Source organism: Xiphophorus hellerii, chromosome 21 (genome assembly GCF_003331165.1).
Source record: "Xiphophorus hellerii strain 12219 chromosome 21, Xiphophorus_hellerii-4.1, whole genome shotgun sequence".
Lineage (NCBI taxonomy): Eukaryota > Metazoa > Chordata > Actinopteri > Cyprinodontiformes > Poeciliidae > Xiphophorus > Xiphophorus hellerii.
This window is the reverse complement of record NC_045692.1, coordinates 14,458,002-14,484,351: the sequence shown is the minus strand read 5'-3', so window position 1 is coordinate 14,484,351 and position 26,350 is coordinate 14,458,002. Positions and strand designations below refer to the sequence as shown.

At 37.6% G+C, this 26,350-nt stretch overlaps 4 protein-coding genes across 6 annotated transcripts; 1 reads left to right on the top strand and 3 right to left on the bottom strand.

Moving 5' to 3' along the window:
* Window positions 1-1,047: 1,047 nt before the first annotated feature.
* LOC116712215 (protein IWS1 homolog) lies at window positions 1,048-10,842 on the bottom strand. Of its 3 annotated transcripts, XM_032552093.1 has the most exons (17): window positions 10,496-10,842; window positions 10,346-10,413; window positions 9,574-9,617; window positions 8,970-9,034; window positions 8,731-8,882; window positions 8,061-8,118; window positions 7,655-7,862; window positions 7,456-7,542; window positions 7,048-7,230; window positions 6,271-6,914; window positions 5,532-6,026; window positions 4,619-5,189; window positions 4,466-4,530; window positions 2,529-2,669; window positions 2,249-2,409; window positions 2,071-2,161; window positions 1,048-1,193 (listed from the first exon to the last, which is right to left on the bottom strand). In XM_032552093.1, exons 2-17 carry the CDS (start codon window positions 10,367-10,369, stop codon window positions 1,111-1,113), a joined length of 3,072 nt encoding a protein of 1,023 aa, XP_032407984.1. In that variant the 5' UTR covers window positions 10,370-10,413; window positions 10,496-10,842; the 3' UTR covers window positions 1,048-1,110. The 3 variants fall into 3 exon arrangements, with proteins under 3 accessions (XP_032407984.1, XP_032407983.1, XP_032407985.1); XM_032552092.1 differs by having other exon boundaries at window positions 10,346-10,842; XM_032552094.1 differs by having other exon boundaries at window positions 8,061-8,120; window positions 8,736-8,882; window positions 10,346-10,841.
* A 935-nt stretch (window positions 10,843-11,777) lies between these two features.
* On the bottom strand, window positions 11,778-14,904 carry LOC116712008 (uncharacterized). Its single transcript, XM_032551668.1, has 7 exons — window positions 14,791-14,904; window positions 14,493-14,637; window positions 14,254-14,367; window positions 14,007-14,151; window positions 12,933-13,081; window positions 12,714-12,853; window positions 11,778-12,162 (listed from the first exon to the last, which is right to left on the bottom strand). The coding sequence occupies exons 1-7, from the start codon at window positions 14,888-14,890 to the stop codon at window positions 12,011-12,013; spliced, it is 945 nt and encodes a 314-aa protein (XP_032407559.1). The 5' UTR covers window positions 14,891-14,904; the 3' UTR covers window positions 11,778-12,010.
* A 1,904-nt stretch (window positions 14,905-16,808) lies between these two features.
* Window positions 16,809-18,446, bottom strand: nanos2 (nanos homolog 2). Its single transcript, XM_032551195.1, has one exon. The coding sequence runs from the start codon at window positions 17,663-17,665 to the stop codon at window positions 17,186-17,188; it is 480 nt and encodes a 159-aa protein (XP_032407086.1). The 5' UTR covers window positions 17,666-18,446; the 3' UTR covers window positions 16,809-17,185.
* Window positions 18,447-18,530: 84 nt separating this feature from the next.
* kpna1 (karyopherin alpha 1 (importin alpha 5)) lies at window positions 18,531-26,300 on the top strand. Its single transcript, XM_032551193.1, has 14 exons — window positions 18,531-18,747; window positions 20,079-20,212; window positions 20,934-21,047; window positions 21,143-21,242; window positions 21,512-21,606; window positions 21,878-22,009; window positions 22,163-22,251; window positions 22,345-22,444; window positions 22,597-22,760; window positions 23,185-23,263; window positions 23,348-23,473; window positions 23,551-23,678; window positions 24,049-24,224; window positions 24,482-26,300. The coding sequence occupies exons 1-14, from the start codon at window positions 18,546-18,548 to the stop codon at window positions 24,667-24,669; spliced, it is 1,827 nt and encodes a 608-aa protein (XP_032407084.1). The 5' UTR covers window positions 18,531-18,545; the 3' UTR covers window positions 24,670-26,300.
* The last annotated feature ends 50 nt before the right edge of the window (window positions 26,301-26,350 follow it).

Here is a 26,350-nt window from a genome sequence, read left to right as displayed (position 1 = left end):
TTAGATATTTTTGTGTCTCATGCTTGAATAATCAAAATGTTTGTTGTGTATGCCTGTATTTTTTCCTTTTATATTTAACTATTGTGTTGATTTTATTTCTTTACTGGATGGTGTCTTTTTTTTTTCCAATGTTAGCACAGGATGTAAACTAAGCTGTCAACTAATTCACATTTAACTTAATGTATTTCGTCACTTTCTAAATAAATTCATTTAATTTAAAGAGATCAATTAAATTCTATCTTGGCAACGTTAGCTGGAATACATTTTTGTTGCTTTGTTACTATAGGGTTTTTTTTCTCAACTTCTGCAAACGGACTACAATTTTTTTCTTTTTTTATGTGGGATAAATGTTACATTTCAAAGATCTTTGAATAATTAATGATGAATCCAGCCAGACATTCCTTTTGTTATATGAAGTAAGCTAAGGGTGGGAAAGTAATTTAAAGAGGAATATAAGTGGTTAACAGAAGACAGATAATAGAATAGAATATTAAATTGATACATTTATAAAAATTGGATTCCAAATGGAAGCAAATGTTTCTTCAACATATTGTAATATATACAAATATTTTTCAACCATAATAATTTCATAGCTATTTCTTTAATTATTTCCCCTTTTTTTTGTACAGAGTTAGTTTCTGTCACTAAAAATGGTAAGAAAATGCAAAATTAAAGAAAATAACATGGAGTTGGCATTATTACTCTTAGTAGTAAATACAAAACTCATAATAAAAAATACATCCCCATGAATCAATTGTTTCAATTAATAACATGTAAAAACCTTGCAGTTCTATATCACATTTAACTAAAGGAGGCATATGTAAAACCATAAAAAATGAAAAAATAATTGGCAAAGTAATACAAAGTGAACACTACCTTATTTACAATTTCTTTATTTTTTTTTTTTTTTGCTTAAGCAAAATCTAACAAACTGCTACATGTTTAAAAAAAAAAGTCTTGCCTCAATTGTTCAGTAAATGTTTTTTAACAAAATTGGTATTTACAGCTCACATTTTGAAATTAAATTAGATCATCAAGCTTTTTTTGTTTTTTTTAACAGTACACACAGACATTTGGAGTCTTCATTTAAACTGTATCACTGGAACATCTTCAGTCCAAACTCTCTGCCAACATCCTGGTGAAGTACAGAACAGACGGCTGTGCGTTGACGTTTTGGATGCTGTAGGCCTGTCCTGCAAGAATAAGTTGTGCAAAAATATTAGCTAAAAATCTGAATAAAGTCATATAGGAAGGTGAATAAACAAGAAAACTATTAAATATTTATTTTACATAGAAATGTTAATATATTGATACCTAATTTGATTTTTATCTATAATTAATTATGCAAGTAATTTAACATCAGGTAAACGCTGTAATGAGTCTTGTTTTACTGATTGAATAAAAAGATAATGTGTAATGTTATCTTTAGCAGTTAGCGTAATTTCCGTTTGGTTGAAATATCTTCAGAAAGATGCTTCCTGCAGCTGTCCGCCTCCATCCTAATCAAGTGGTATCAAGTTATTTTCTTGGAATGTTGTATTTGGTTTATGTCACACATCTCCTCTGTCTTATTGTCCAAATAATGAATTTTAGACTAATTTGTTAAATGAACATTATTCCAGACATTCTGGTATTTGTCTATGATCTTTCTGGCAAACCTTAGTCTGATCCTCAAGTTTTTCTGAGAGAGCAAAGGTTTCCTTAAACTTGTGCACTCTGATTGTTCAGACTGTAAAGTTTCATGTCAACAATAGCAACAGCCAGTTTTAGGTTCTATGGTGACATTTTAGGGTTTTTGGAGATTTAGCATCTTGCTGATATTGTCTTAGTCGTTTTACCCATACTAACAAGAGAAAAAAGTGGGTGTGTCTTCATTTAGTCATCAAAATATTTAGATTTTTAACATTTACAGAAAACCTGAAGCAGTTTTTCTTCCATCTCTCAGTATTCCTAAAATTAAATTTGAATATTTTTAATGTCCAAAAACACAATGTCCTAATTTGATTACACGGTTAATAAAAGAAGGACTTTATTTTGTATTTGCAAAAGTGACAATATAGTTATTCTTACCACACTTCACCACAAAAGCTTGGCCAGGGCTGTAGTGAGAAACGCTGCCGTCGACGGTGACCTTCACCGAGCTTGTTAGTAAGTTAAAAATCTTTAAAAGATAAAAAAAGAAAAAAGAAATTAGAAATAAGGGGCCTGATATTTTCAAAGGGTTAGGGTTAGGAGAAAGTGCACTGACAGTTGTTGCACTGTGATCCACCCAGAGGGGTTTCTTCGTGTAGGAGCCCATCAGCAGTTTTCCAGCGCAGAAGGAGCTGCTGGTGAAGTCCTCCTGGATACCCAAGGCATAGCTTTGGTAGGAGTACCACTGGAACAGGTCAGGAGTGATTGCAGTGTCACCTGCAGCAGGAATACACATGACCCGATGTCTCAAATTTTGTTCTAACACATGATAGAGTATGAATGAAACCTGTATTTAATTCCTAAACAGTAACCATTACGTCACAAGATGTTCTTACCATCAGCCTCCACGGTCCAGAGGCTCTGGAACCATTCAGTGATGTTTTCCTTGTCATTTGAGTGTAAGATCAGGGGCTTGAGAGGGTAGGCACAAAAATCTGACACAGACAGCACGGCGTGGACCCTGGATGACAGCAGATCTGGAACACACAACGAGAGATATAAGAAAAACATTTGAAACACAGATGGCAATTAGTCAGAAAAATGCCTTTTCGGAAGCCGTGACATTCGATGGAAGTGAGGTTAATGGAAGAACATTAGTGGTAAAACTTGTCAATGTGAGCAACACACCCCGGAGTCAAAACCCCAGGTCCTGCATTTTTAATTCCCCTAAGGAGCTGCAGGGACTCAGTGTAAATATTGCAGTGTGGACGCCCACATTTTTAGCCCGACATGAGCGACAGTGAAATGTGGTGAAGTTGTCTGATTAATTCAACGCCAAACCACTGCTTTCCACTGAGCCAGCGGAGAAAGTAATCTTCCCAATCTCTGCAGCAGAGAGGTACAACCTGAGATGTGGACCAAAAAGGTTTCACTGAATCTGAATTAAAGGTCGAGGATTTTTGCATTCTTTCACCAGATAATTTTCCCCATAATTCCTGCTGAAATCCTGATATTTCTGGCACAGGTCAATCAGGCAAAGGATTTTTTATTTTTTTTGTAAGAATTAAATAATTTTTGTTTTCATAAATACCTCTGTCTCTAGTTTTCACTCTAAGGACCCGTAAAAGATTGTAAAGTTCTGGAGATCTCATTTCATGCCATTTGTGTTGCATTCAACATCCCACCACAATTAAATAGGTGCAAAAAGCATTAAAATAAATGACTCTATAATTAATACGGATAATGTTTCTGAAAATATTGAGAAAAATCCCATCTTTAGTTGCTTAAAGTTCTGTGTCCTCCATTCTGAAGCTCACTCAATGAGTTTTCTACGATATCTACGTCCATAAAATGTTATTTTTCAGCCCGTTTAATCATTTCTGAGATGATTGGGGCATATATGTTTCATCAGAGATCAGCAGATTTTATAAAGAGTTCATAATACCTCATATTTTAACAAGATTGCCGAGGCATTTGAAAAGAAAACAGTCCCGCAGCATCTTAGATTCTCCACTGTACTTTAGGAGAAAATAGGTGTTTTTTTTCCACGCATTTTCATCCTTTAAATGCTCCATTGTTTTTCTATTGTTGTGGAGTTGCTAAAAAAATGGGTCTCCGTGTTGTATCATATTTATACCTCAGAGAAACAAAACTCATGAATTACAAAGTGCAGGTTTCTTGAAACTCTGCTCAACTAAAATCAAAAGTTAAAAGTTCAAGAAATTTGTTGGTTGCATTTTTTAAATTAGAAATAATTAGAGGAAATAAACATCTAAACATTGGATTTTGTTTTCCTTCATTGAATAAATGTAAACGTTGGATTTTTCAAAATATTTTTCTTAATAATTATATAGTGAGATAAAAACTTTTTAAACATTTTTACCAGAGGTACCATACCAGATGTGTGTACTTTGAGGAGTAAAAAGAAAATATAAAGTCATTGGGTGACAATATTTGATAGTTTGACCTTTTATGATATCTAAATATTTCACAAAACTGTTTAAAAACCAAACAAGAAGTTATGTTTGTTGCAGAAACAATTGTTGTCGATACAGTCTCAAAACATTTCCAGCTGTTTTGGAAACAGTTTTGTGAAACATCATCGTTCTCACATATCTGTGGATTACATGTCCTTTCAGTTCCTAATAAGCAGTGCAATGAAAACAGATTGTGATGGAATTCTGTTCAAAAGTTAGACATTAAAATTGTCTTTCCTTTATATTTATCAATGCAGCTCTGTTGAAACTTGTAAACATGTCATTCTTTGGGCTAATTGAAAACCAGTAGAGAAAAGAAACAGAGAAGTGAAAACTGTTACAAGACTTAAACGTACTCGCGTCATCGTCATACTTTTCCAGGTTAATCATGGAGGACGGTCCACTTTTGAGGACTCTTAACCTGCAAAAGGAAAAAAAAAAAAGAAAACAGTCACAACAAACCCGGGGTGACAGTAAAGACAGATTGAGTAATTTAGGTTCTTCCTTACGTGTCCTCGGCCTGACACTGTCTGAACAGTGAAACCTCCTGGTTGGGCTGTGTGCATTCATCCACATCCGCCCCACTGTGCATGTCTGCATCAGGCCTGCTGCCTGTTACAGGGCCAGTATCAGCGCTCTCCTCTGAAGGCTGGGACGTGACGTTACGCATTTTGTAATGTTGCAAGTGTCTGTTGGTGACCGCAGCGGGGGTCTCCACGACTGAAGGGTCTTTAAATGTTGCAAGAGAGCGTCTGACAATCTTTTGAGCAGACAGAGGCTTCATAGGAGCCTCTGGAGCTCCCCCTTGTGTTTTTGAAGCACCATTGCCGTTTTTGGGAGCGCCGAGTCTGAATGGTGCCTGCTTTGGCCGTTTCTCCCCCTTCTGTTGAGGTTTGGGGTCGTTTCGGGGAGGCTGCGAGTCGATGGTTTCCAAATCATCGGCCTTGGGAGCTGCCCACCAGTCACCCGGTGGCTTCCTCCTACGTTTTGTTGGTTGGGTTTCCCTCAGCTGCTCCTTTTGCTGACATGTCTGAGATGCAGGGGTGGAGGTGTGACGATAGACTTTTTGAAACTCACCTCCTACAACAAAAGTACATTCAACAGTTATTTCCAGTTTTAGGACACTTGAATGCCACTACTGTTTCCAATTTAGGCTACTTCCAAAGTCAAACTAGCATGCCATAAACTAAACAGGATAAAGCTGAGTGGATTTTCAAATATAGAACTTTGATATTTCTGGCAGCTTTTGAATTAAGTTAGAACATAAATTACCCCAGCTTTTACAAGTGATGAAACAACACAATGCAAAGTTGGCTTCTAGTGTAGCAGTGGAAATAGTAGAAATTTAGAATCAGCCTATCAGTATTTATAGCAGTTGTTCATGTTAAGGATCTGAGGACTTTCCAACTCTTGTGATCTTACGTGAGTTGAGGCTGTGGTCTCTCTTTGAAAAGACCAAGGGGCTTGAATGCTCATCCAACTCTTGATCGGAGATCTGCTGCTCCTCCAACTCTGCCACAAGTCTACGGGGTTTTTCTGCCGTTTCTTTATTCTTCACATCTCTTGCGTTTCTCCTTTTAGGCGTTTTCCTTTTACTCTCCTTAACTTCTTTGGTGTCTACACTGGCTGACTTTGTGGGCTCTTTAGAGTTTCTCCTTGCCGGCGCTTTGTCTTTCTTGTTCTTAACAGTCGAAGGTACAGCTGTGCTGGGCTCTTTTCTCTTCAGTTTGGACTTTTTGAGGGGTTGGGGGGCTTCTGCTTGCTCTGGGTTCGCAGGGGAGCTCACCCACCAATCTCCAGGCGGCCTCCTTTTTCTCTTTTGAGAAAGCTGGGCCTCTACAGACGAACTGCTTGAGGATGCAGCTGACGTCTTGTCTTGCTTGACCTCTCTGTTTGCTTCAGACTTTACGTCTTTGTCTGCAAGGTAGCAAAGAAACGTCAACAACACCAAGACATGTAGTCATACACATGCTGCTTGAGTTACAAGACAAAAGGGTTTAGAATGACGCATTCTAAACGCACAATAGCCTAGATCAAGTACTAATATTAAAGTTTAGCAAAATAATGTAATATTTAAAATGAGTAAAGCATAAACAAACAGAAAAACTAACCAAACAGTAAGTTTCAGAAAATTCAACGCCAGCTGAGATGATGCCCTTACCCGTTTCTGCTGCCTCCTGAACAATTTGCTCCTGATGTTCTTCTCTAAAAACATCATCAGGCCCTGTCTCCTGCACATCTTCAGATCTTTCTGTCTGGCTTTTTTGCTCATTTAATGAGTTTGTCGAACCTTTTAAATTCTGGGCAGCTTCTTTTTCCGGTTCCACATTTGTTTTTCCTTTGGGTTGATGTTCTGACTCGTCTGTCTGTTCTGAAGGAACTTTCTTTTGTCGTTTTTTCTTGTTCGGTTTTTCCTGCTCAACAAAGTCGTCTGCAGGAACATCTAGGAGACTGAGGAAATCTCCCTTGTCATCATTAGACTCCGCCACCTCACGGTTTTTCTCTTTCCCTTTCTTCTTCTTTGTTCTTTGATTGACAGCCTGACTGTCCAGTTTGCTGTTGGCCATTTCGCCTTTCTTTTGTTTCCGTGAAACCTCGATGGGACCCTCATTTGTCCCCTTGTCTGTTGAGCTCTTTTTATCATCAGTGCTGGATTTCTTCCTCAGCCTCTCTTTCTTACTCAAGCCACTTTTGCTTGGAATGGAAAACCAAAGCAGTGAATTATCTTCTAGAATCAGGAAATCATCCTCTGGCTCTGGAGGGTCAGGAGGACAAGGCTGTGCTTTGACTGGAGTTTTCTTGGAACTTAAAAAGCACACAAGTGTCATTTATTTGTAAAATGAAAAACAATACAATACATTTAAATAACCCTAAAGATTTGTTTGTAACATTAATCCACTAAAATAGATTATTAAGATGTGCTTTTATCTCAGTTTACCATGATGGTAGGGATTTTCTCGCCAGCTGGATCTTCTTCAGGAAACCAATCATGTCCCTTTTCACACGTGAAGACGGTTCTGCAGGCGGCTGAGTGGAATCCAAGCTGGACTTTTTGGTAGAAGAAGCAACTTCGGGCTCTATTCTCACTTTCTGAACTGAATCCTTGATGTTTTCATCTTTGCTGTTGAACACACAAAAAGAAAATACTCAATCGGTTCACAAAAATGATTAATGATGACACAATATCCTGTTTCCAGAAATGTAGAATTACTTTTTAACTCGTACTGTGGGAAAAAGATAAACCAAAATATAGCCATGTCAGTGCTCTATAGATAGTTAACATCTAGCAGCATGTAATTACTAAATTATTTGGGAAATAGTTAAGTATTAAGAAAAAAAAGCTTACCTTGGATTTTGGACCACTGCTCTGTGACTGGACAATTTGGTCAGGACAATCCTGGTTGAAGGTGGCTCCAGTATCCAATCATCAGTCCTATACATAAAAATAATTAAAACAAATGAAAAAACACAAAAAAGTAACAAATAAAAACTCTTAATTTATCTCAATGGGGTTTTCTAGAAGAAAATAAAACAAAAGCTCCTACTCCTCAGCTACTTGTCCATTGCACTGAGGCTTCTGGATGGGAACGGGGTCCGCTTCAGGTTCTTCTGTTTTCTCTTCACGGTTAAATGGAATCTGGGTCACACCATCATCATCCTCCTCCAGATTCTCTGTGGTCTTTTTCCCTGGATTATGTTCTATGGGACTAGATGTCTTAATCGGCGTGTGTGCTTCAAGCGGGAAACCCGGATCTGCAAACGAAACAAAAGAGCTCTACATTATTTAAAAAAAACAAAAAAACATGATGATAAAACATAAACAAAGACTTTATAAGCATTTAATGTCTTCCATTTAATACTAGTTTATGATTTTTGGTGTAATTATGAATCACTCCTGCCACCTATTGTTGTTTTATATGTGCTTTACACTTTACTAGATGAACATCTTACCAGTGTCCAGATTAAGTATTGGTGAGCTTGCAGGAACCTCAACATGTCCATTGGGAGCCTAAATGAAAATAAAAAAAATTAAGCTAAATCGTGTCAAATTCAAGTAAAGTACATGAAACCTAAACAAACAACCAGGTGCCGAGACTATAGACCAGGGGTCTCAAACTCCAGGCCTCGAGGGCCGCAGTCCTGCAGTTTTTAGATGTGCCACAGGTACAAAACACTGGAATGAAATGGCTTAATGACCTCCTCCTTGTGTAGATCAGTTTTCCAGAGCCTTAATGACCTAATTATTCTATTCAGCTGTGGTGCAGCAGAGTCACATCTAAAAGTTGCAGGACGCCGGCCCTTGAGGACTGGAGTTTGACACCCCTGGACTAAAGCATCAGAAACTATTATATTATACTCTACACCAGAGGTGGGCAACTCCAGGCCTCGAGGGCCAGTCTTGTGCAACTTTTAGATGTATCTCTACTTCAACACACCTGAGTCAAATAATGAGGTCATTAGCAGGACTCTGAAAAACTTGACTGCACTTGGGAGGTGATTCAGCTGTTGGATTCAAGTATGTTGGACCAGGGCGACATCTAAGAGTTGCAAGACACCAGGTCGCAAGGACCAGGATTGCACATCCTTGCTCTACACCCTCTAAAATCATCACTGTACTAACCTGATGGTACAAGGAGATTTGGTATTCTGCAAGTTCTTCAGCTGGATGTTTTTCTTGTGAGACTGGAGACATGGATGCTTCACTGTAGTTTGTCCCAGAGCCAGAACTCTGAAACAAAACAGATGGTGGGTGTGGTTCAGGTACACACACATCTGCGAAAAAAAAAAAAAAAAGCTAATTATTGCACAGGCTTAAACATCTAAACACAATGACAAAAGTATAAAAAGGTGAGCAGTCACCTATGTCATCAAACATCTTGTCAACGTCCTCGTATGTGAATGATTCTACCCACTGATTGGACAAACTGAAACAGAAAGTTCAGGGAAAAGTTAAAAATTATATGTCCAAACAAGTATTTACAATAAATGTTGCCAGTAAATGTGCTTGATTGAAGTTTCTTTTACTTTCAACGAACAAATATCCAATGAAATTCATTCATTCTTCCAAGCAGTAAAAGTAAAGATTTTTAACAATATCTCTGTTCATGCATACATGTAGCGACGTCTTTGTTGCATTTGTCGTTGTATAAAATCTTTTGATACATTTAATACTGTATAACAAGTTTAAGTGGTGATACACAGCTAAACTTTTACAGAGGAAAACATGTCACATATCTATTTTTTTAATCACAGCTTGTGAAATTACATTCAAGAAAGTTATCCTGAAAAATCCACCGAGACAGAATCCAATTCATAATGTAAATATGTCTAACCTGAACAGATAAGTCAGATGTGATCAACGCTTCCTGAATGTAAATGTTGGTTAGTTACATGAGACTAAAATGATCAAGAGACCTTTAAGAACAAATTCCACAATTAGTCTACTAAATAACCAGAAGCATACCTTTTCTTCTCTGTAATGTAACACAGTTTCCTCCTGGGTCTCCTCTGAGAACAGAAAAAGTCCATCAGTTTTCAACAATAACTACTACAAAGCTGTTTATTTACAAAAAAGGTTATAAGACCAGCAAATAATATACCACTTATACCAGTCAAGTAATAAATAATTCCAAAAATGAATCCAATCATTTAACCCCGTGAACACTGGAGGAAATATTTACACTGACTTTAGAAATCACAACACAACCACAAACCTCAATGTATTTCATTACATTTAAATCACACATAGCTAAAGGAGGTGGAGCACAATTTTGCTGTGGAATAAGAATGATGCATGCTTTTCGGTTGCACTTTTAACAAACAAAAACCTGAAAAGTGTTTTATTTTATTTAATACAGCAACCTGTACTCAAAATATCCTACTTCTGCAGATTACTTAACCGCGTTGAGCCTTGATTATCATTACTACAACCACAAACATAAAGAAAACATACATAGTATGAGAGCTCTCAGCATCAGTGAAATATCAATGAAAGTAGTTGGATCATTGAATATGACAGGATCAACCTGGTTCCACATCGGGTGGATTTAGAATGAAATTATTATAGTTTTGCTGTTTTAACCAAATAGTCACAGGGAGGTACTGGAAATTCCTAATATTACACTCGTTAACGACTCACAGCTGGGGTTAGAGCAGGCCCATGATAATTTGGAGCCCTCCTTCTGCAGATAGGCGATGAAGACACAAAAAGAGCAAGAAAACAAGCCATAACTCACCAAAGTCGAATACTTGGACTCCATTTTTGTCTGCCAGTTGTTAGTGTTTTGAACTGCGACGACGTTTCCTACATCTGTCGATGCTCAAGTTAACAGCTAACGGCAGCTTTCATTTCAAGTCCAACTGTTATTTTTTTTTATTTAACTTACCAAGTATGTTCTAATGAGCCACTCAAACGGCAATCTATTAGATTAATATAAGTAAGTGAAAGAAGTATTTGATCAAGTTTTTCACTCTAATAAAGCAGTCCCAGAAAAAAATGGCGCTGTTGAATATTTGTAAATACCCCGCGCAGAAACCCGACACTTCTTTGTCCTGCATTTAGTCTTACAGGTAACGGTGTTTGGAATTCTATTCACTTTAACATCCAGTTTATCCTCTCAAATTATACGTTAGGAACGTCTTAGCTGCTAAACTTACTTATAAACTTTCAGAACTTATTTCTATACTTTGAAAATATCTATGTCTCATTTGTGAGATTTGTAACCTGGAAGACGTCGTTCAGGGTTTACAACGCAAACAAAATGTTCTTCTTCTACTACACATCGATTGTCTGACTTACTGCCCCCTGTTGATTGATATGGTACACAGCAGTTTGTCACTTGTGTGGAAGGAGTAATCGTTTTCGCTACATTTCCGTATTTGTTATGGGTTACAAAACATTATGCATACTAAGAATAAACGACAATTTCAAGAAATGTCCAGGTCCAAACCTTTTATCTTATTACTTGAGTTTTTACTGCATTCTTGATGTATGTTTTATTGTTCCTGATGTGCATTTTACATATGAATATCTAAAATCCCTTGCGCTTGTGTGTTCGTTTCATTGAATACATGACTAAAAAATTTAATTGTGCAGAAAAATGTAAATAAAAAGCAATAGTTTGCATGTAATGTTTACTTCCGGTTGTCGTTTTCATTCGCTTTAAGGTCTAATAATTCATACATGACCCAGAACCTGAATTATTACATTTCATTTTATGTTTATCTTCCAAAGTTTGCAAAAGACCTACAAAAGAAAAGATTTAGCCTTTTTATTTTAGCAATGACTTAATTAATATAATAATAAAAGATGTCTAGAAGAAAAATAGCATAACATGCCACAGGGAATTAAAACAACAAAAATAAACCTATCTTTTATTCCAGGAGTTTAGTTCTGCATTGAAAAGTATGTAATATACCATAAAACTCCTGAAATTATGTTAATTGACCTAAAAGCACAAAGCAATTACATTTTACTTTTGTTGAGAGATTCCTTTTTTCACACTTCAATTTAAATTCTTTCAACAAAATATTTAAAGTATGAAACAATGTAAATGTGCAAAGATAACAACACCTGAGTTTGAAATATAGGTTTTATTTAAACACAAAACAAAAAGCAATACAGAAAAGAATTTATACATTTAAATATACAAATGTTGAAAAGAAATTTAATTACAACCCATTTCTGATTTGAACTGCTGTAATTATAATGTAATCACAGTGTTTCTATCAAAGTTTTATCTAAATTTGAGGCAACAACCATAAGAGTTTTATAGACAAGGCAGTCAAAAGCATAGTCATAAAATTATATTGCAGTGAAAGTTAATGTGTCAAAATATGCACAAAAATATGTAGTTTAAATAGAAAAGACAGCTTTGTTTGCTTGCTATACACAAAAGTTCTCAACGAAATATTTTTTTCTGCTTCTTAGCTATTTCGGACACCTCCAAGGCTTTGGGACCTGCATCTTCATACAGTGGGTGCTTGATGTGTCTCCAAACTACTAAAACAATCCGAGTGACACACAGCACACAGGATACAGCCAGCAGGACAGCTGCAAGAAGACAATCTGTTGGGTAGTGTTCAACTTTGGGAATCATTTTGGTTTCTGTTTTGATTACTTCTTCACTTAGATCTTAGTTCATTCAGTGTGTTTTGTCCTAGGTTTATATTTAGCTTTTGTGAAGTGAGAGATTCTGTGGTGGGATAAAAAAACTGCGCTGTCCCTCTCAAAGGACATAGTGTCCTCATTCTCAGCAGCAAGTAGCGGGTGGTTACTCAACACAAAAGCGGGGAGGGGGCCAACTGCATACTGACGGCAGAGGCAAGCGAAAACATAATCAGGATGAAACTAACTGATAAGTTTATTTTTCTTTCTGGTTGTCTACCCATCCCCCCTGCACCTCCTTCCTTCTTTTGTTCTCTCCCTTCCCCACTCCTCCTTTTTCCCATAGTATAGTATTCTTGGAAGCTGTTCCTGGCCCATATCAAAAACCGGTAGTCTAAAAAAATATTTCTTACACCACATTTGCTTTAGGCAATTTAGTATTACTGACATTCTTATATTATTTACATATAAAACATCTAAAGTTCAATTTTTCTTACCAATGAAGATGCCATTGCGGCTGGGTGAGGAGGCATCATAATTCTTGTCCATGTTTCCAGACAGAGCCCAGATCACAACAATGTAAGGAATGAAAACATACCGCATATGTTTGTCCAGAACAAAGTTTTCCACAACGAACCTGCAAAGGCATTGATTATAAAGCTTATGTTATAATTTTTCTTCCCAAGATGTACATTATTCAATGAAATACCACTCACCACACAAGCAGCACTGCCGATAACAGAGAGTATGATAGGGTGGCAGAGTCTGCTGTGGACATGTTGGCCTCATATTTCAGCACGATAGTCAGGTTGAGGAGCGTTGCAATGGTCGTCCATGTTGTGTATATCATCACACCATTGAGAACCTGCGGATAAAGATTTAATGAGTTTGAAAATGTAAGGGGTTTTTTTTTTGACTTGTTTTTGTTATTCATTTCTGTAAAATGAAATCCAATCATGCCTACCCAGGCTTGGTTTGGGCCATTAATAAATTGACATTTTTGGCACCCTCTAATTGCCATTGTTAACTGCAGCTCAGCTGATATTATTTATAACCATTGCTTGAATGTTTTTGCGTTATAACGTCACAAATAATATAGTGCATTACATTTTTCCAGATTTTGTAGCTTTCATACACTGATTTCTATGACTTCAAAAAAATTGCACAAGTCTGGTTCACCCTTAGGTCAGATTTTCAAAAGCCTTAAACAATAGAAAAAACATTATGGGAATGACCTGCCTAAGGAAAAAAGGTTCAGTGATGCAGAGCTATGCATGTTTTGGTGCAAAATATTTGTATCAACCAAAGTTATGGCGATACTGCCTGGTATTCGAGGGTCATTACCCACAGTTATGTGAATCATGTTCTGATAATGGCTGAAAGTTGACTCAGCGAGTAAGAAGTCAGATAGAAATGTAAGTAAACTTGTTAAAAGAAACTCTAGTATAAAAATTTAACTCAATATTTTGGAATTTAGCTAATGCTAATCTTCCTAAACATTAAATATAATGAATTATTTAATCTCAGGGAAAATATAGAACACAGCATATATAAATATATGGTATAAACAATATGGGGTTTTTTTTTTCATTTAATTTCCCAGCTTATGTTTAAGCTAACTTAGCAGAGGCTGCATATATAGTTTTTGAGTAAGGTCAAACATAATGCTTCTTTCATTTTGTGTGTTTCTTGAATGTTAAACCTTATTTTATTGATACTGTAGTTCTATTTGGAACCTTAAGCACCTGCTTAGTTTGCTTCTTTCTTGGGCTGGCTGTTTTAGCACTTACCAACATGCGAATGAGCCACAGATCTACTTTGCTGTACTTATTGAGCCAGGGTCCATAAACGTGAAGCCCGTGACAGATGAAGCCAACCATGGAGTAGTTTGTACAAATAAGCATGATGAGGAAAATGAGCGCAGAAATCATCAGTCTTAAAACAGAAAACACAAATTGAAACTCTCAAACTGCTTGCTTTGTGACTTAGTTGAGATTGTTACAAAAACAAGCTGAAGCTTTTAGAGAAGACTCCTACCCTCTGTCCCAAACAAGAAGCCAAGAAATGTTGAATCCTTGATTGAGACACCAGCTGATGAAGAATCCATAGGGCAACACTGCCGGGCTGCAGTAGATATATCCATAACCATTCCTGCAGAACAAAACAAAGGGGGCGGTCTTTAAACCCCTTTTACTTTTGTTAGCACTGCAGAGCCATTGTTTAAACTCATTACTTCATCTTTAAAAGCAAAAATAAACACAGAATGTTCCTGCTACCTTCTGCAAAGACCAGAAACAATGTAAACGATCATTGCAGACAGCCAGATGTAGATGACGGTCCAGATGTTGAAAGTCCACCCTGAAGGAGTGAGCTCTGTGTCGTACACAGCCGACACATTGGCTGTAGTCGTAGTATAGGGACCTGCGTAAGAGAGGTAAGATGCAACTGCTGATTCAAACGCAAGAGAAACATCCATATTGAACTAATTTTTGTGTTTATTATCCTGTAGTGAGAATTTAAGACTTACAGAGAAATAATCTTAACAGAAGAGATAGAATATATGAATCAACTCACCAACTCCAACCACAGAAAGCCCGTTGAACACCAGACTTACTGCATAGACGGCAACAGATATTATTATGGCAGCAAGTCGCCCATAGTTGTGCTTTCCCATTGTGGTCTGCTGCAATTACACTATTGACAAATAGAGAAAAATACGGTTTTAAAGTATGAAAACAGTGTTAGAAAAAAAAACACTAGCACTTTTTTTTTTAAATTGATAATAAACAGAGATTTACATTTAGGCTTTGAAACAACTTGTATAACATTACATATACATTCACGTGTTGTGATGTCAGCTCCATTTTATGCAAGTCAATAAAAAACTGGCAACGAGACAGAAAACATATACATAGGCTATAGCGTACCTTGTTTGCTCCTTCTGATGTCCACCAAGTCGCTGGTGTGAAGAGAATGAGTAAATGCAGAGCACCGAGGGGGATCAGCCTGTTATATAGAAGTTTAAAGTTAGGTAAGAAAAACATTTATGACCCACCTGAGGGTCATAAACGTGCATTTATCTTACAGGCACTTTCGGCTTGGTACAGAGGGTCCACTTATTTCAAGATGATGAGCATATATATAGCACATTCCTCTTTTATTCAAATTATGGTGCTTTTATATTACTAATCTTTGGTTTATGATTAACAGACAAACCAAGCAAACAGATATTTGAAACTGTGCTTGTAGTTTTTGTTATATCAGATGACATCATTTAACAAATAAGTCATTCCTTCTTATATCAGATGTGGTGTGTGCACTGCTGCCGTGCTTACTGCAAGGACTGTTTTGGCAAATATACCTTTCGATAATGGATTTCTTGAACTTTTGGCTTGGTGTTCTGAAAAACCCATAACTATATATAAATCTACAAAAAACTACGAAAGTAACACACATATGAGATCAGAGAGGCTCAAGAGTGGAGAGGATTCTAAAGGAGAATCTATGTGCTTTATTCTATGGGGTATTGATATCTGTGGAAAATGACGTTAAAAGAAATGCACATCGTTTCCAACCTACTCACAAAACAAATAGGTCTAAACAAATAGTACTTCTAATATCATTCTGTTGTGGAAATTGTGGAGTTATTCTATGAAAAAACTGTCATTTGTAATTAGAAATATTATTTATTTGGTTGTTTGTTTGTTTTTTAAGTCTCACTTTGTGGCTCCCTTGTTTCTAACCGTTGCTGTTTCTCTCCTGTCAAAAGCAAATTTATATTTATAATCCAGCCAGGATTTCTGGTCTCATCTTTGAATAATAATAATAATAATAATAATAATAATAATAAAATAAAATAAATTCCTCACCTCATACATTCTTGTGATGTAGGATGTAGAATAAAGTCTTGTGTTATGAGGAAATGGAAACTTTTAAAAGACAAAGGTTTAAGTTTGTTTTCTGTTGGATGCTCAGAACATGAGGGGATTATAATAGTAAGAAAACAGACAGAGTTGCTTAAATACAGGACTCACAGCCAATTGAAACACACAAATATATATATATATATATATATATATATATATATATATATATATATATATATATATATATATATATATATACATGTTAGTTTTTCACAGAAATGCAGATAGTTTAATATGTTGCTCAGTGAAGAATTTAATTGAGCCATCCATTTTTAAATTTATTTAATTTACACTATTTGAAAACTACATTTATCTATCTGTGTCTTTACTTAATACTAATATTATATTGCCATAATTCAGCCATTTTTTCTAATAGCATTACATCATAGTTACTACAACTCTATACTGGTGTCATCTGATTAAGAGTTTATAAAACAGAGGACTAGTTTATTGCATTTAGTTACAAAAACGAGTTTCGATCTGATCTTATGAAATCGCAGGACAGGAATTATGAAACTAGATTACTATGTAACCCTTCTAGCTCCAGCTTTTAAAGCGGACATCCTGCGATTAATGATTAACTAGGAATATTACAAAACTGTGCATATATACATATGTTTTCACACACAAATAAAGCACATTCACAAAAGTTACTCTTCGGGAAACTTTATTTTTGTTTTGATAAAGCTTTCAGAACAAGTCGCGTGTGTCCATTGCTGTTAGTAAACAAACACAAAATAGACCTTTGGCACGTGAACTATTACTATATCAGTCATCCTCGTGCATAACTGAAGCTTTTCTTTAATGAACTTTTTTTTTTCTTACAGTGACAGGCTGAACTCTTCAAACTGCCTGCATCAGACTTGGACTCAAACATATTTTGACAAAAAAAACAGAAACAAGCTTCAAGAAAATCATTTTTGATCGTTACAACAAAGTAACTTAGTCACAGCTTTTGGGGTAAAACTGAACACATGTCCAGAACTTTCTTTTTTTTTTGTAATTATGTACAGTTTTTGTTATTGTCACCCGAGTCTCTCAAGTTACCAGAACTTGAAAACCTGCAGCTCCGTCTCTGCCTCCATCCTCTTTTCCCTCTGTGGACAGTACCTGCGTGTGTGAGCGTGGTCCCCGCTGGCCCCGCAGATGGGGCAGGTGTAGCTCCACAGGATGGGGCAGGTCACCTTACCGTCGTCTGATCTAAGTGCGTGGGACCGATACACGCGAGGAGACTCCCCGTTCTGCCTGCAGAAGCGGCAAAGGTCCTCCGAGGTCCTGCTGCAGCTGCTCGTGTCCGACAGACTGCTGCTGCTGACTGACCTAGTCTCTGAGGACGTTTTCCATTTCTTTCCATCGAGTGAAGCCTGGATGTTGCGCGTCTGCTGGACGGGCTCCTTCCTGGGCTCATGTGTGTCTCCAAGCTCCATCGGCTGCCGGTCGCGCACCAGGAGCGTGTTCAGGTTCATGTAGTCGTGCCACATATCGAAGCTCTGGAAGTCCACTCTTGTTTGCTTTGTGGTCATTTTTGAAAAACAAGGATTGTCGGAGTTTGACTTTGGCGCACTTATGGCACACTTATAGACGCGTTGCCATAGCTTCAGACTGCAACAATGTTTGGGTCCTGTGACGTGCGGCAGGTGCTTAATTACTCAGTTTGACGGAGTCACCTTTTATCTTAAACTCATCTTTTGAAGAGAAGCGATATTTTTTATTGTTTTCACTTATCACTATGGAAGATGTAACAGACTTTGTCCAACAAGTCAACCTATCTAATTAAACTCTATCGTGAATAAGACTTTATGAATTTTAATATCTGTACTGCGATTAACAATAAGTCCGATTAAATTATTGTATGAAAAATATTATGAGGCTCTCAATCAAAATAATTTATGAGACTTTGCAGGACTTATTTTGGGAGCTGGCCTGGACTCTTCACTCTTGGTGTAAGAAGACACCTTGCTCCCTCTGTCCGGCTCCTTCTCTTTCTTACTATCTTTTGGACTGCTTCTAATTATTGCATTCTTGTTGTAGTATTTCTTCTTTTCGTACCCTTCTTTTTAACCTGACCTAACCTTTTTAACCCTGAAATGTTCTTTTCAAACTTTGCAGACTGTGCGCAGTGTTTTGTTTTGGAGGTGATGGGTGATGGATGGCTCATGATTCATCTCAAGCCATAAGACGGCCATCGACGCTGACGTGTCTCGTCTAGTCCACTTCAAAAAATACAGAGCATTAGAAGATAACACCTGAACAATTAAGCGTCAGAGGAGGGACCTTTGCATGGAACTTGCTTTGAAGTTAAAAACGTTCTTTAAATTCTTGAAAAAAACAACGTATAGATATTAATATTAATAGAAAAATAGCTAAATGTTTAGAGATGCAAACTCTGAAACTGTATGAAACATGTTTTATTATTTTTTAGGACAGTGTTTTGACTGCAGCAATAGACAACCGCTTTGTTTACGAAGTAAAACGCATCTTGTGGGCGGAGCTATTGCGCAGAAGCGAAGTCTCAGTATTACGCATGCGCATTGGTTGACATACCGGCGACGGCAGTTCGACGGTGGCCTAGCGAATACAGGGGATTACGAGCCCAATCTGACAGGTCAGACTATTACAAATATCTGCATTTTGAGATCCATAGTGTTTTCCACTAATTAATTTGGAGAAAATAGTTTAATTCCAGTCAAAAGCGTTTGGAAATATTTGGTTGTCCAGTGTGCTGAGGTGGGTTTCGCGCTAAGCTAACGTCCAGTTAGCCGCTCTTCGACTGTTAGCTTGGGGTGTTGAATGCGGCCAACACTGGCTGTGACATAACCAACTTGACCGATTGGGGACATCATTCTACCTTATACCGGTGCTTTTCAATATGCGTGAATATGTAAAGGACATGCTTACGATACCAAATTAAGTTTGGTTTGCTGGTAGTTAGGCTGTGTAAAGCCACGGAAAGCTAACCCTGCTGCTAGCAGTGTATCTTGAAATGTTGTGAGTTGTTGTTAGGCAATGTTTGTTTAGGGGAATGATCTACTTATTAACTGTTTAAAATTAAAAGCAGCTGAGGCTTCTGCTAATACTGACAGCTGTCACATTAGCTCATCTCGGAGCATGCATGCAAGTACTGATGCAGGCATGTTTTTATGAAGGGCTCCGATCCAGCTGTTAAGATAAACAAAATTTGACAGGAGCGAAAGATTAGGGTGATGGTAAGGGGGCCTTCCAGCTTCAAAGACGCGAAGTTCATTGCAAAAGCTGAAGGATCAAATACACTTGTGAAGAACAAATTCAGGAATCATAAGAAGCATTTGACTTCTACCAATAAAGGCTTTTCTGCTCATTATTCATTATGGTTTAACAGTTTTTCAGTGTTCCTTTCTTTTGTTAAAATGTATTTGTTTTTTTATCAATAGTGATACTCCTTGTACATTGATTATTTTTTAATCATCAACCATCTGTGTCTTAAAATTTGAACAAGTTTTGGTTAAACAAAAATAACTTTAAATCTTATTCCCCAATGGGTATGAATAATTCTGAGCTTAACTGTGCTTATAGTTGAATTAAATATGAATAGTCCAGTTAAATCATCATCCTGGAGTGTACATAATTTGCAATTATGAATTATGAGTTGTTACATGTGCAAGATGACTTTGAGTTTGCATCTTTGTGCTTTTTGTAACCACATGTTGCCATTTTGTTCCTTTTCTTTCAGTTTTGTACTTTAAATGCACCATTTTGTAGCGCTGTATTTGAACCATAATGTATCAATTTAGATTTTGCTGGAGTGAAGCTTCAGGCTGCTCCATTTCATAATCTAAAAGTTGTACACAAAATTGCACGAGGCGAGATTACCGTGGATTTGTGTGTGGGGCCGTTGGAACAGTAGTGGAAATGATTTTGAGAATCCTTTGCTAATAATAGATGCTTGTATTTTGTCAGGGTGCACCATGAGTCAGGCTAAGGACAATGCAAGACTCAAGAGCTACAAGAACAAGTCTCTCAACACAGATGAGATGAGGAGGAGGAGGGAAGAGGAAGGTCTGCAGCTCCGCAAACAGAAGAAGGATGAACAAGTAAGTCATTTATGGTGTAAAATCAAACTGAAGTAACACAGCTGATGTACAGTACTTGCTATATTGTAATTACAAGGGACTGATACCTCATATATATATATATATATATATATATATATATATATATATATATATATATATATATATATATATATGCCTGAAAGGCATATATATATATGCCTGAAAGGCTAAAACTCACAGACTGGTTGGATATTGTGGAATGGCAAATGAAGAATAAACATATTAGCTTTCATCAGTTGTTACAATAAAATACTTCCTGGTATCATGCAGCGCTTGTGATCTCCCGACACAAACCATCACACATTACAAAATGGAGAAAAATGATGCATCATTTTCAAAATATTCTACAAATTAAGGGATGTGCTTTGTGTATTTCTATTCAGCTCCATTTTCTTTGATATCCTTAAATAAAATCCAGTCAATTGCCTTCAGAATTTACAAAATTATTAAACCCCTGTATTCAATCAAATTCGGTATAAAAACAGCTGTTTTTTTAGAGTTTTATTAGCCAACAGTGGTGAGCAAACGAGTAGGTAAAAATGGAGCCAGGCTTTAAAACAACATTCCAACTTCAAGTTGAAGTGATATTCATTCCACTGCAAGGCACTGTATGCATCTTCTTACTTGTGCTCTTCATACTCATGTAACATCAAGATAAATGAGACAAAAATTATACTTACATGTTCTAATTGTATTGCAGCTTTTTAAAAGGAGAAATGTTGCCACTGTGGAGGACGATGGAGCCCTGGAGGATGATGGAATGGCTGACAGCGGCTACCTGGAATCACAGGCAAACAACCTGGACCCACTCATGGTGAGTAAACATTTAAATAAGCATCTTGGTTCTCCATAAATTAAAAAAAAAAGCAACCCTTCGATAAAACGAGATGTAAACAAATTGCGTTGCAGGGTGGGGTCATCTCTGAAGACATGATTCAGATGATCTTCTCCAGTTCTCCAGAGCAGCAGCTAATAGGCACTCAGCGCTTTAGGAAACTCCTTTCTAAAGGTACAGCTGCAAGTTTCACTCTTGTGTGCATCACTGATGGCTGTGGACTTTATTCTCTTAAACACAACATGTTCTGCTTGTCGTTAAATGATCTGAACCTATGAAATAGTGATATTGCTCAAAATGCAAGGATTATCAAAATCTGTCATTATGGGCAATTCTACTGCCTATGCATGATTTTAGTTATAATTTAGGTAAAGCTTCTCCAGCTCTCCAGTATTTAATTTGGACTTGTTCTTTTCCCTTCTTCTTCTGTATTTGTCACACAGAACCAAACCCACCCATTGATGAAGTTATTGCTACTCCAGGGGTTGTGGAGCGTTTTGTTGAATTTCTGAAGAGGAGAGAAAACTGCACACTGCAGGTACATTTACATACTGATTCTGCTCAATAGTACAAGTGTGGAAAATCAAAAATATAGGATTTCAGTTTGGTTAGGTTCCACATTTAAAGTCTTAACTCTGTAGAAATATCTGCTATACATTAATTGCGAACTTTTGCATTTATGCTTAAAAAAATTCTCTTAACACCTTGCGTTCCTTCTATCTAGCATCCTATATATTTTCCTCATGTTTAAGGGTTACCATTAAACCTAATGTTACTGTACACTTATCATGTTCTGTGTTTTGTTTTAGTTTGAGGCTGCGTGGGTCTTGACCAACATTGCTTCAGGTACATCCCATCAAACGCGCGTTGTAATCCAGGCAGGGGCCGTGCCCATATTCATAGAGATGCTCACCTCGGACTTTGAGGACGTACAGGAACAGGTAAGAAAGATTTCCTGAACTTTTTTTGTCATCGTTGACTTCTCTCAGCTAACTTTCCTTTTCAGTTCAATTATCCTGTTCAAAACACACTTGTTTTGAACAGAACTTTTGTTGCGTTTACAGTTGAGCTTAAATGGCTGCTTTTCCCCTCAGGCAGTGTGGGCCTTGGGAAACATAGCAGGTGACAGCACAGAATGCAGAGACTTCGTCATAGACTGTAACATTCTTCCCTCCCTGCTGCAGTAAGTAGCTTCTCAGTTTCCTTATCTTTTCAATACTACTCATACAATTCAAATGCAGTTTCACAAGCTGGATCTGTAAAATTCTCTTTGCAGATTATTGGCCAAACAAAATCGTCTAACAATGATGAGGAACGCAGTGTGGGCGCTATCCAACCTGTGCAGAGGAAAGAACCCACCTCCAGACTTTGCTAAGGTAATTTGCCAGGACAAAGCATCTCTATGGCAACTGCCCACATCTCGGTACAGCATTGCTTGCCTTTCAAGGTCACAAGCCTGTTATCTCTCATATCTTAATTGCACAAGCTTTTTCCTAACTGGACTTGAACACGGTGTTTTCTCTTTCAGGTGTCCCCGTGTCTCAGCGTGCTTTCCTGGCTGCTGTTTGTTAACGACACAGACATCCTTGCTGATGCATGCTGGGCGCTCTCTTACCTTTCTGATGGCCCCAATGACAAGATCCAGGCAGTTATCGACTCAGGAGTCTGTCGAAGGCTGGTCGAACTGCTGATGTAAGTCATTAAACACGCACAGCGAAACTATGCATACCATTTTACTAATATGCTGACGGAAAATATGACTTGTTTATGGGCAAACAAACAAACAGAATTGCACACTTATTATAATTTGCTAAAATATTCACAGAGTCTCGCCTGTGCACATCATTTCAACTGCTTTGAGTGTACTGTTACAAATGCAGCTGCCTCTTAATAAATAAATATATGCATAAAACATTGAGAGGATTTTAACGTAAAACCCCTTCCAGAGTTTTGGGAGATTCACAAGGCCTGGGCTTCCTGAAGCCACAAGCTGATCCATTACTGAAATAAATGAATGTTTTAATGACATTAGAATTCATGAAGATGTACTTTTCTATTTTACTGAATTGAAAAATAAACGACAACGATGACAATCTGTGATTCTGCTCTCCTTCAGGCACACTGATTATAAGGTGGTGTCTCCTGCACTGAGAGCTGTTGGAAACATAGTCACTGGAGATGATCTGCAGACACAAGTAAAGGCAACATCTACTACAACTGAGTATTAATGTCTGGAGAACTGTGAATGTTCTGACTGTGTCAAATGTATATCATTTCAGGTGATTCTGAACTGTTCAGCACTGCAGTCTTTACTTCACCTGCTGAGCAGCCCCAAGGAGTCTATTAAGAAGGAAGCTTGTTGGACAATCTCCAACATCACTGCAGGGAATCGAGCACAAATACAGGTGCGTTTACACTTTCTCTTTTATTTTAACTTTAAAAGTAATTAGAAGACCTGATGAGTTCCTTCCCTTGTTCGCAGATGGTGATAGATGCAGGTCTGATGCCTCCTCTCATCAGTATTCTGCAAGTAGCTGAGTTTCGCACAAGGAAGGAGGCAGCGTGGGCTATTACCAACGCCACCTCCGGCGGCTCTGCAGAGCAAATAAGGTGAAACTCGAGCGCTATTTAAGAAAAAAAAATTATATCATAAATTTGAGTTAATTTTTGTGTAGATTTGTTACAAAAGGTTATGTGTCCTTTAAGACCATGAACTTTATTTTTTGTATTTTTTATAAATCTGTGGAAGCCTTAAAACAAAAATATAGCATACACCAAACAATAGTAAATAAACATTGTCTTTATTATGTTTAATATATTAAGATTTAATCTAACCATCTTTATTTCATCCGAAGACTTCATGTATGAATTTAATTTTTATAAGATTTAAGTGGCTTTGACAGAAATCTTATTTCAAAGACAACCCCTTTTATTATGGTTAAGTGTCTCACTTTTACTGTGTCTGTACTGCCCCCTGCAGGCATCTAGTGGAACTCGGTTGTATAAAACCTCTGTGTGACCTTCTCACACTGATGGATTCCAAAATAGTCCAAGTGGCTCTAAATGGTCTAGAAAACATCCTGCGACTGGGAGAGCTGGAGGCCAAGAGAGGAGGAGGCATTAACCCATACTGTGCTCTCATCGAAGAGGCCTATGGTTAGTCCGTCCATCCACCCATCCAGTTTTCTATCTATTCCCTCATCTATTAATCTGTTCATCCAATCATACATCCTTTCTTTTTGCAGCTTCCATTTTCTGTTTTTTTGCCATTAAATCTGCTATATATTCCAATTTTGATGAAACCTCACTCTGGAATTTTGAGAAGAAAAATGTGCAGAAGCCATGATGTTTATGTTTCCCTGGTAAAATAAAGACAACTATTTCCAGCTCTAACTTCCTCTGTTTCCTCTCAGGCCTGGACAAACTGGAGTTCCTGCAGGGTCACGAGAACCAGGAAATCTACCAGAAAGCCTTCGACCTGATCGAGCGCTACTTCAACACCGAAGACGAGGACCCTTCGCTGGCTCCGGCCGTCGACCTGCAGCAGCAGCAGTTCCTCTTCCAGCAGTGCGAGGCTCCGATGGAGGGCTTCCAGCTATAATGCTAAAAATCCCCCCCAAGCTCCAGCTTCATCTTCATCTACGCTCACGTCTCTTAAGTCGCTGCCCACAGCCAAGACCCAGAGTGACAAACAGCCCTGCTAATCCCCTTTCCCAGAGAGATGGATTCAATCATTATCTTGGTCATTATAATACTACGTAACAGTAAAGAAGCACATATTTGTGCATACATCCAACATGGGTCAAGTCTTGTCAGCCAGTTCATCAAGGTTCACTTTATTTTTCTGTTTTGTGCCGACTTCCTGGCCAGAGCTCCAGCATCTCCTGTCAGACCATTCTCATACTTCTCATCGGAAAGAAGAACGTCCTTCACCTTGTTGCCATAGAGTTGGCAAGCACTCTGTCAGCCAATGGGAGAATTTGGACTGCCCTGCTTGTCTGAAGCATTAATGACTTGGAAGATGGACAAATATTGACCCGGTTCCCCTTAATTTGTCCTCCTACACAGAGATAGATCCAACCTAAACACTGGACTGATCCCAAGACATTGACCTTATGTTTGAGTGCATCACTTGGACTGACTTAGAAAGGCACTTAACTTGGAAAAAAAAATGGAGGATTAATTTCCTCAACTTTTCTCAGAATCCACACATAGACTTAATTAGAAACTTGACTGTGTCGCTACGCGGTGGATTGCTCGCATTCCCACCCTGATCTCATATCATTCCTTCTTACCAGTATTGGGACTTTTCCACATGCACTGGCTCCACCTTCAAGAGTTTAAACTGCCGCATCTGATTTAAAAACCCCATGGAACCATGGGAATTGGAGTCTTCCCTCGCACTGAGACAATTGGACTTGGACGAAACAAAACAGACTATATAACCCTGGATTCTGTCCAGCAGCAAGCCAGCGGGATTTTTATTTTATTTTTTTTTTCATTTATTAAACCATTGTTTCATTTTATTTGCAGCACTTTAGTTCTGGACTTTTGCCTGTTCATCGACAATAGTCTTTATGTTTGCTATTTAAGTTGGTTGATGATACAGCTCTTCCCTCCTCAGGAAGTGAGATGTAAAGAGTCCAGGCCCTCACTCCTGGTATGACAAAGATTACACTGTTTACCCTTCTACCTAAGGGGAATTCGAGCAGATTGTGGACTGAAATTGTCAGCAAACTCTTGTCAAAAACTGGGAATTTTTTGTTTCCCTCAGCAAAGCTAAAACAGCTCTGCATTTGGTGAATTGGCAGTTTTAATCTATAAGCAGTCTAACACGAATCCAGATAAATGTTTGCTGTTTGATTATGCCAAATCAAGACATGTATCAGACTGAAGAATCAAGGTTGGTCTTTTTTTTTTTTTAATTGGGAGTTAGCATCTTTAGTTGTTGGTGCCATAATCCCTAATATATGGAAGTCTTTCCGTAAAACATCAACAGAAAAAAAGGAAAAAAAACATCCAGATTAAACTTGAAAATCCTCATGATCATTGTAGTTAGCACAACTGAATGTTTGTTTACCAAGTACTCTTCTCATGTTGCTTAATTTTGTCAAAAAATCTCTCTAAGAGATGACCAGCTCTTCGTGTTCATTACTGTTTGTTGTACTGAGTTTGTGCATCCGTTCTGTTCTGCCATTTGCATAAAAGTCATTTCAGAATCTCCAAACAGTGGCACGTGGATCAGTTTCATTGCTGCATGTGATTACTGCGTGTTTTGCCAA